Source organism: Camponotus vicinus, unplaced genomic scaffold, assembly GCF_025532165.1.
Source record: "Camponotus vicinus isolate PSW18456_S1 unplaced genomic scaffold, iyCamVici1.0 SCAF_5, whole genome shotgun sequence".
Classification (NCBI taxonomy): domain Eukaryota; kingdom Metazoa; phylum Arthropoda; class Insecta; order Hymenoptera; family Formicidae; genus Camponotus; species Camponotus vicinus.
The window spans coordinates 9,825,054-9,835,392 of NW_028141977.1; the positions used below are offsets into that span (position 1 = coordinate 9,825,054).

General features: G+C 27.2%; 2 protein-coding genes across 3 annotated transcripts; one reads left to right on the top strand and one right to left on the bottom strand.

Annotated features, from left to right (window-relative positions):
• Window positions 1–325: 325 nt before the first annotated feature.
• Window positions 326–3,122, top strand: Mip40 (Myb-interacting protein 40). The gene is made up of 8 exons (XM_083099605.1): window positions 326–628; window positions 711–783; window positions 1,068–1,143; window positions 1,253–1,391; window positions 1,466–1,669; window positions 2,102–2,285; window positions 2,463–2,611; window positions 2,789–3,122. Exons 3-8 carry the CDS (start codon window positions 1,068–1,070, stop codon window positions 2,808–2,810), a joined length of 774 nt encoding a protein of 257 aa, XP_082955731.1. The 5' UTR covers window positions 326–628; window positions 711–783; the 3' UTR covers window positions 2,811–3,122.
• On the bottom strand, window positions 3,067–9,482 carry LOC145971680 (ankyrin repeat domain-containing protein 13D). Of its 2 annotated transcripts, XM_083099603.1 has the most exons (14): window positions 9,252–9,482; window positions 7,801–7,936; window positions 7,567–7,691; window positions 7,298–7,343; window positions 6,988–7,131; window positions 6,762–6,833; window positions 6,236–6,416; window positions 5,926–6,151; window positions 5,618–5,746; window positions 5,269–5,419; window positions 4,999–5,160; window positions 4,807–4,907; window positions 4,602–4,690; window positions 3,067–4,291 (listed from the first exon to the last, which is right to left on the bottom strand). In XM_083099603.1, exons 1-14 carry the CDS (start codon window positions 9,348–9,350, stop codon window positions 4,057–4,059), a joined length of 1,896 nt encoding a protein of 631 aa, XP_082955729.1. In that variant the 5' UTR covers window positions 9,351–9,482; the 3' UTR covers window positions 3,067–4,056. The 2 variants fall into 2 exon arrangements, with proteins under 2 accessions (XP_082955729.1, XP_082955730.1); XM_083099604.1 differs by lacking the exon at window positions 6,762–6,833.
• Window positions 9,483–10,339: the final 857 nt, after the last annotated feature.

Here is a 10,339-nt window from a genome sequence, read left to right on the forward strand (position 1 = left end):
TTTATTATTTAGAACTTTTATTCTTAAGAAATGTGTAGGATCTATATTGAAAATAATATCAAACTTTCTCTCTCTTTAAATATATAAATTATTTATTAATAGTCTGGTAAAAAATATCTTATTTTCAAGTATAGTCATATTATGAATAAATTTCTATATATTGTATATAGCTATTTTTAGTATAAATCTCGATATATATATATATATATATATATATATATATATATATATATATATATATGGAGAAAGAGAGACCACAAATCTTATTTACATTAAAGATGTATACATAACTTGTCTTGCATTCATATTTTTGCAGTCATATTGCCGGCACTTTGTGCATATAGCACGGAACAGAACCACAAATCGTGGACATAGCATGTTACCCTTTGAAAAGTTTCATGGACATGGCTATGTAGTTCAATGTCCACGTTTTATGGACATAGAGGCGCTTCAAATACGGGTTCCACCTAAATCAGGGGCATGGCCGCTCTCAGGCTTCTCTCTGGTACAGACCTAGAATGCATATCTAGATACACTCCAATCATAGGCAGACTTACCATGAATAAACACAATAGTTAGGAACAGGTTGGAGATATTCCAAAAAAAGAAAAAGAGAAAGAAAAAACAGGTAAGGATCAAAAATTAAATTTAGTGCTCTCTTTTTATTTTATATATGTTATTTTAATGATATCTAATATAATTTGTTATAGGTGTATATATGAAAGAAAAATGTATCTCAATATCCGGATGTCTGATTCAAAAAGCTGATTAATTTAATATAATGTATGTATAGTTTAACTGTTTTTAAATAATTAATCTAGTCTATACTTTTTGAATACCTTACAGAGCTTTTTTCTGTTTATAATATGTATATGATATAAATTTTTTACTACATATCTCATGATTAAACTTACTATTGATTAATTAATTGTTAGACTAAATCAATAGTTATACTAGAAATTATTTTAATAGCTCGTATTGCATTATTGTATATTGCATTATATTTAAATAAACTTGTATTAATATTAATATGATAACTTCAAACTTTGATAACATGTGATAATCAGATGGGGAAGAAAAGAAATATTCAACCTCCGCCAATAATGCCAGGGCGGATAAAAGTGGAAATAAAAGATGAAATAGGTAATAATGCTTGAAATGGTAATAACTTTGAAAAAAGTACAAGCTATTAAAAGTGAATAATTGTTTGTGTTATTGAGTTGTAAATATAGCTTGGATTATGTCTATATAGGAGATAGTGATATCTTAGTAGCGAGGGATCGTTTGAAAGGTGCTCTTCGAGAATTATTACAACATAGTGATACAGGTTCATCAGCGGACTCAGGCGAAGAAAGTTCTGCTCAGGATTATAAACATTCAATAAAAAAAATGTAAAGTTTAAAATATTTTATATAAAGTTATCTCTATCCAAAATCATTAATTTTTTGATAATTACAATATGCAGGACAAAATCCATTAATTCTCAACAACCACGAAAAGTCCGACGTCGCCGACAAGTACAAACTGATACAGCATTTCATCATACATATGTAATGAAACTATTTGATCGCAGTGTTGATTTAGCTCAATTTCAAGAAGACACACCACTTTATCCCATATGTCGTGCTTGGATGGCCAATCAACCAAGGAATCCTAATTTGGTCCCTAAGTAAGTAAAATTATATAGATTTATGTTTATGTATTATTTATATTCAGATTTGCTTATATTATATTTAAGTTTTTAGTACTATATTATTTAGGATGTTATTATATGAATTCTCATATATTATGGCAGTTGAATATTATTATATTTTCTTATTATTACAGTATTTTTTTATATATATAATATATGTAATCTCTTATAAAATTCCATATGTATATCTTAGAATTCAAAAAATTATATGTATATAACAAAAATAATATACATTATATACATATAATGTTTGTATACGTGTGTATGTGTAAATATAAAATGTGAATACATGTAATAATGATTTAGTTAAATTATCACAGAGGTATTCTTAGTTTCTCTCTCTTTCTCTATATACACAGTTCTATATTTCTATACAGAACTAAAATAAATATATTAATTTATGTAAAGAATACGTAGCCCAAGTCCAGAAATAGTTAATGAAGTCAATATAACGAATAATTTAATTGATGCTAATGGAGAGCTAAATGATGTCCATTATTTACCAACTCCTTTACCTCGTGAGGAGGCCATACCAAGAAATCGCATTCCATCTCCTATACTCGCAGAAAAGGACGAATTGAACTTAGATTACGTGAGTAAACAATTTTGACAAATATTTCAAGTTTAAATTTATTAATTTTAAAACAGTATATATAAATAAATTGTATTAAACTTTTAAAAATAAGAAAAGTGAATATATGTATATTGTTCATATTTTCTGTTATTTATATATTTTAACAAATAAAAATTGCATGTAACATAATTACAGGAAGGCCAAACTCTTAAATCGCGGGAGCAATTAATGAAGGAGCATACTACACGGTGGAATGCTATTCGCAAAAAATGGCATCAGCAAGCACATAAAAATGAACGACGTTATATACAGAGTGCTACTATACTTAGCACCATTTTTACAAAGTTTGTATACAAATTTGTCTATTAATATAAGAGAAAAATGATTTTTCTTCGATAAAAATTATAGTGATAGAAACTAATCTTATACTATTTACTATAATTATGAGATGTTATATATATAATTTTATTCTATGTATGTATATATATATATATATATATATAAAACTTTAATTGTTTTAGGGCGCAAGCAGAGTTTGAATAGCAGAAATATGGCAGTCCAATGACTGCCAATTCTTGCATAACTGATAATTCCGTTTGTGATAATTTTTATTACGTCATCAAGGAATAATTTCTTATTTGTCTCGTTTTTCAACATAACTTCATTGGTAAGTGAATGCATAAAATGGGGCTATATTTATACACGTCTTATATGAATAAAGTTTTTATTTATAATGCCCATAAGAAAGTTGTAATCATATTTTAACAACATTACAAAATATTGAATTCTGACTTTAATATAAAAGAACATTATAATACTTGTAACTTTATTCTCTTTTAATAAAAGTACACAATATATAATAATTTTTTTCATTGAAACACCATATTTTACTACGAGCTTATGCATACATACACAATCCTCTAATATAGTGTATCAATCAAATAACATGTAAAAATAAAATTTACTTATCTTAAATATAAATATCGTTAATCTGTGCTTATATAAAATTTTGTATGCTCAATTTATTTTTTCGCATTAAACTTTGGAAGGGGATGAACACATATTGATAAATACTTATATGTAATTCCTAATAATTCATTACATATGTCATTGTATTGAAATATTACATACAATTGTTATTGTAGATATGAAAAGGGAGATCTTTGTAAAAATGTTTGATTTAAAATTATGATTATTTTTCTGTATTCTAATTGTAATTATTATTGTGCACTATATAAATGCATAGAAGTAGAGATTAAAACTGAGGACAAAGGACCAGACGAATAATTCTTGAAGGCTTGAGAATTACATGCCTTTTATTGTGGATATTAACAGTCATAACTTACATTATTTACTTTCAGTTAATAGGATTTACACAAACGCTATTTGATTATTTGTCAATTGTGACTGTACTTTTTTCTTAAAGAGCAATTGTAATTTTCAAGACTTCCCTATGTACTTATTAAAATGTCTAGGTTTCATTTCGTTTTATATAAAAATGTAGCTAAGAGAGAGAGAGAAAGAAATAAATAACATAATTTAAATTATTAACTTGATTAACTATTACTATATTATTTTCATTTTTTGACTTGTATCAACTATTATTCTCCAATAACAAATGTTCATTGTAAGCAACATTATTATTCCTTAATGTACTTTGCAATCTATAAATTGTATAGGAAATGATTTTTTCTCATACAGCCTCAAGACGAGACTGGAAGATTTTTTATGTTTTTGGAAGTATACTGTAATCAATTTTTTATCACTATTGCACACACACTTTGGAAGTTTATTTGTCTGTCAAAGATAGTTCTAGCACTTGGCGAAAAGTTTCTTCTTCTAACAATCGTCGTTGCTCCTCTTCTATTTGTTGTTGCTCGGAAAGTTTTAATGCTAATCTCAACTGTTCTGCTGTGCCTTCTAAAGAGTCACTATCTTCATTTTCATTTATGCTCGCTGAATTTGTAGTACCTTCGGCAGATCCAGTTGTTTCTTGATATAACACCAAGCTAGCCTGAATCGCTCTGTATAATAAAAAATTAAATTATTTATACATAATTCCAATTTGATGCAATTTTTTTCAGATTTTTAAAATATATTATAATTTAAAGTCTAATCAATGTAGTTTATATATTTAGGAATAAATTTCCTAAATTTGCTAATAATTTACCTGGAATTAATATTTTTACAATAAAATCACCCACCTGTCTGAACATTAATTGTAGCACAAAAATACATGCACAAAATTAATAATAAAATATATTTTCTCAATGACAACATTTACTAAAAACATAACACATGAATAACATTCTTTTTAATGTGTTTATTGTATACCTCTGAAGTTGCCTTTCTTCTTCAGTAGTCATATTAGGTGTAGTTGGTCTAGATGGCTTTTGCGCTTTTAATGCTTCCCATATATCAACCTATGTAAAATATTTTCCATGTATAAAAATAGAGAGAATCATATCTTATATATCTTATATATATTATAAATGCAAGAAAACTTTGATAATTGTATAAACACACAAAAAAAAGATACCTCATCACGTTCACTGCCAGCTTCTAGAAGACTTTGCTGAATAGCAAACTGCAACAAATCATCCTCCTCTTCAATACTGAATTGTGTTCTGACTTCTGCACCTATGTTCAAAAGTAATGTTCATTAAATACCATTTCGTATTACAATTGATATATGTAAAACATATGCATAAATATTAAACAAAAATTTTACCCAATTTCGTATATCCACTAGGTGCTTCAAAACAAATATCATCGACTAAGCAAGTTATACGATTAGTTTCTTGTAAATGGCCCACATGTGGTACTTCTTGATCCAAACCAAATATATTTCCAAATGTTATCCTTGCATTGAGAATATGAAATAAGGGAATTTCTAGAAAAAGATTATTAATATATTATATATGTGATTGTATTACATGATATCCATCACCTATAAATTAAGATCAACCAATTTTAAAAGATAATATAAATAAGATCTTACCAATTTTAACGGGAAAACCAGCTGGAAGTTGCATTTGAATAAAATCTTTCAATTTTGCAAAATGTGAACTAGATATAGCCATTAAATCTACAATTGGCATAATTTGTTCTTGAAGACTCAATGGATAATCTTCACTTAACCATAAAGTTGCCTAAAAATAAAAAAAAAGTTTAAATTAGTAACAATTATAATAATAACAATATTAATACACATAAATTTACTGAACTAAATTAAATAGTAACTCATTAAATTATAATGTATAATTATAATATATGTATGTCTCTTTATATATATATATATATATATATATATATAATGTATAACAGATTTTTATATCAATTTGTAGTACCTTAAATTTTTGAATTTTTGTATTAATTTCTTTTGGTCGACCTATATCTCTCCCATTTAGATCAACGGTTGGATCAAAGTATTCTTCAATAGTAATGTTAGAGGGATTACCTATGTTATTAAATTCTTCCTAAAATATATAATTTGACTATAATATATTTGTTTATATTTATGTGTATATGTGTGTGCGCGCGCGCGCATACGTGTTCCTGAGTGTGTGTGTGTGTGTGTGTGTGTGCGCGCGCGCGCGCGTGCGTATGTGTATAAAATTACTCTGTGATTAAATATTATTATTGAGAAAAAAATTACACTGGTAGTTATAGCGCTGCAACTCTCCTGTTGTTGCTCTGCAATACCAAGAAATGATTGTAAAGGTGTTCTCGGTGCCCGAGCTCTTGCTTTATCTGCTTCGGATAAGTGCTCCAATCGGGTTTTAGTTATTAATTCCACATTACTCGCGCTAAAAACTTTACATTCGTGACCATTTATTACTTCGCTTTTATCGGAACGCCATCCCCATAGACCTGCTTTATTGCTAATTTAACATATTAATAATATTTAATTAATAAAATAACTAAAATAGAAATATTGTGTCATGAACTATTATAATGATAAATACCGTTCAAAACTAATTTTATCTGTATCTATATACGTCGTAACTATAGGATTAGTAAGTCGAGCTATCACGCCTTCTTCAGATGGTTCCATTAATTGTATATTATCATCTCCTATAAGTTTCATATGTTCAACATAAACTTTCCTTGTTTCATGGTCTACTTCCATCATCGTTGCCCCATCATCTATAAAAATATCATATAAATGTTGTAGATTATATTTATATTGCATATTATATGAATAATTCATATAAATATTGAGTTTTAAGAAAAGAAAAATTCCCCATTTTAATATTGTATTATGTGTGTTACACCAACGTGTTTCATACAAAATGTCGTCTTATATTATTTAATTACTAATTTATTAGATTATAATCAATATAAATGAAATAAAATTAGAAAAAAACGAGAAAGATGAGAAAAATTATATAATGTTTATATAAAAAAAAAGCATCCTCTGTTGATCCATATTAACATCTTTACTAAAATTCTAATATATAATGCCTATATTAAATGTTAGAATCATATCACCTGTATTATGACCACCCACACTGAACACATAACTGCGTTCACATCTAATTGCCAAAGGTGGATTTGATGCAGCTTGCGTTATACACATAGAATTTAGTAACAAACAAATAAAATTGTGGCATTTCCGAAATATAATAATCAATCAATTTAAAAAAAATAAAGTTATAAAACAACCATGCACAGTTAGTAATATTACAGTGTTTATTAAAAATATTTATATGCTTACTCTGTCCTTTGAAGACATAGCTACGATTGCCGCGTTGCCAATTTGTATGATCAAAGCCTAACAAAGTAGTATCTATCCTCACATTACTACCTTGTTTGTAAACTTTATAGGTATCGCTTGGACACATCCGAGATGCAAGAGGAACTGGTCAACAAAAATAATGGCAGTTAATCATATGTGTTATAAAAAAGAATGAAAATATATGTTAAAGTATTAAATTCAAATTATGGATTAGTTAAATTAACTAACAATATAGCAGGTTTTAAAAATTACAGATAAAAATCAATATTATTAAATCATTTATTCTTACCCCAACTTGTAAATTCCCATTTCATTTCTACATAAAAATCAGGTGCCTGAAAAAGATTTTTGTTGTTAGGATTATCAAATTAATAATTAAGAATAAAAGGAAGTCAATATCATCATTTCTTATATAATAATCCACACAAAAAATATAAATTAATTTAATCTTAACAAGTAATTTTTCAATCATCAAAAAAAAGTAAATATTCTTCAGAAATAGCTATATTGAATTTTAATAATATATGTATATTTTATTTAGTTAAATTGATGACTGACCTGTTTAAGTTTGTGAAGTAACTCTGGTATACCAGCAATTCGATTACAATATCTCTGATAATCTCTCCTAGCAAGCACTAATTGTAGCAATTCAGGATTCCCTGTACCCACTGCTTCTTGGACCACTGTTTTAAAGCAAATTAAACTGATTATTTATATATATCCTTTGATGTGGCAGTAAACATAAATTTGTCCAAAATATAAATGTCTTATAAATAGATAAAAGCAAATTACCACTCCATCCCTGAGTATTCTCTGTATTAACATTAGCTTCATGTTGTAATAGAACTACAGCAGAATCTGCGTGACCTAAAGTTACTGCTAACATTAATGGTGTCCTTCCTCGATTGTCATGTTTTTCTATATCGTGCTAGAAAACATTTAAATATTTGTATATAATTAATATTTCATGTTACATCAATATAGTCAACAAAAAGAACAAATTTTGACATGTATCTTAAATATCTTTACCATACTACCTAAAATAATTATTATAGTGATATTATATCTTTATTTTTTGTCAATATTATAAGAAGTAAAAATGATATATTAAGTATTAAAAATATACCATGTTAAAATATAACAAATTGCCTGACTGTATCTCAGTAATACAATATCAAGAGTCACATATGCAAATCTTTACATACGTAAGGTTTCTCTCTTTTTATAAGAGGCTTCAGACACTTCTTTTAACATAAGATACTATAAAAACTTGGACCAATGTGTACGCATGAATTAGAAAAATATAATTATAAATTTAGAATTGTTTAAAGACATGATAATATATTGTTCAAAATATGATACAATACTTTGTCATATATATTGTGTTTATAACTGATAAAGCTATCTCTATAAGTTATTATAAATATTAATGTAACTGTTCCTATCTACCTTATCAATGTATAAATTAATCTTATCCATATCTTATCAATGTATAATTTATCTCAAAGAAAGTATATAGCCACAGTTAATAGAAATTTTTATTTTTATTATCTTTTGATGATACCTTTGTAACATGTAGTCATTATAATATTTAATTTGCATATTTGTCATTCAAACAGAACTATTTTTATTTTGAGAGAGAGAGAGAGAGAGAGAGAGAGAGAGAGAGAGAGTTTATATATATAAAATAAAAATGTTAATTTTGTTAATATATGAAAAAATAAGATGTATAATTATTATACATAAACAAAGTATCACAAACACAGTAAAAAAAAATATCTGCGATAGCCTGACATTTATATTGTATACTTCATAAAGAGCTATAATTATCGTGATCAGCTGATAGATTCACATAGAATCGTTATTTTTAAAGTATTGTAACATCAATCTGGATAAGTAATATATGAAAAGAGCACACTAAATAAAGTACTTTGAAGTGACAAATACATCATTTTAACTGCTAATAGCCGAATATGTATAATAAAATTTATCACTATCGATTTACATCTAACAATTACGCAATTATCTTATTGTAAGATATTAATTACACTGAGACAAACTTATTTTCATTGATAACTAAATTGTTAGTATGGAATACATATAAAGATATAAATCACAATCGGTAAATACGAATTAAACCGCAAATTTCGTATTAATTACGTTTCGTGCAGTCTCATATGGTTCGTGGGGACTCTAATGTCAAATGAAACGAGTTGCAATTAAATGGAAAGTCTGATGCAAACCTGATTTGTGGATAGTTCCTTGTCGAGTTCTACATAGCTGTTATGCCAAACGAGCCAATGTAGTGGATAATTCTTTCGTATAGTATCTATATTCACCATTTCTACGAGATATGATTAACATTAACATGCAATAACGTTTATTGTAACAAATACCACGAGTCGAGCGCGCGATACGAAATTTTGACAGCGGAATACATGACATTAGGCGAAAAAAGTATGGGTCATTGAATACGTGGTGTTTGAAAGAGACACGTCATATGTAAAGATACTGAATTACAATAGTTTTGAGTTGTGTTCAAGAATCTACTTATCAGATAGAATGGCGTTCGACTGACCTATCAGGATAAAGGATTCTTCCTCCTTTTTGATTTGATTCGTCATTTCGATACTACTCTACTCCTATGAATAGATTTTCGAACACAACGCAATAATCGAAGGATGAGCGGGAAAATTTAAATTTAATTTAAAAATTTTTAAATATCATTTAAAAAAAATAATTTAATCGTATAAAGAACCAAAATAATGTTCCCCTATTTTTAATTATTTTACATAATATATAAAATTGATAGCACTATTTCTCAATTGCAACAATTTTTCCTTTTTTTTTATTCGTAATAAATACATATTATGGGTATGTATCTTATAGAAAGACTCGATTTATAAAACGCTAGTTTACATTTAATTACATCTTCCTGTGAAAAAAAAATTGATTTGACAAAATGCATGCATCATATCACAATACATCCATGTATCCGAAATTATTGCGATGAATTTACAAGGAAAATTTGTATAATATTTATATAAATTTGTTTAAAAAAGTAGGATATATTTATGTATTCACGTATGTACATTATTTTGAACTTTTACTTTATTTTAGGGAATACGAAATCATACGTAATTACACAATAATCGTGAGATTAATATATAAAATTAAGTATCACACCGTGTGTGCGGCTATATTTACAGGCACGTGTTACAATGAGAAAAAATATTTTTGCCCTCCTAGACGGGGGAGGATGGCGCGAGAAGGGGGGAGGAGAAGGAGAAGGAGGAGGAGGAGAAGGACGGCAATTTACAACACGAACTGG

What these genes read in the sequence shown, in the direction of transcription:
- Mip40 (XM_083099605.1), top strand. Translation starts at nt 1,068, where the DNA reads ATGGGGAAGAAAAGAAATATTCAACCTCCGCCAATAATGCCAGGGCGG. An exon ending in GGAAATAAAAGATGAAATAG is followed by an intron (nt 1,144 to 1,252) that starts GTAATAATGCTT and finishes ATGTCTATATAG; the next exon opens with GAGATAGTGATATCTTAGTA. An exon ending in AATCCTAATTTGGTCCCTAA is followed by an intron (nt 1,670 to 2,101) that starts GTAAGTAAAATT and finishes ATTTATGTAAAG; the next exon opens with AATACGTAGCCCAAGTCCAG.
- LOC145971680 (XM_083099603.1), bottom strand. Translation starts at nt 9,350, where the DNA reads ATGGTGAATATAGATACTATACGAAAGAATTATCCACTACATTGGCTC. An exon ending in AGGAACTATCCACAAATCAG is followed by an intron (nt 7,937 to 9,251) that starts GTTTGCATCAGA and finishes AATGTTTTCTAG; the next exon opens with CACGATATAGAAAAACATGA. An exon ending in CTATGTCTTCAAAGGACAGA is followed by an intron (nt 6,834 to 6,987) that starts GTAAGCATATAA and finishes GTATAACGCAAG; the next exon opens with CTGCATCAAATCCACCTTTG.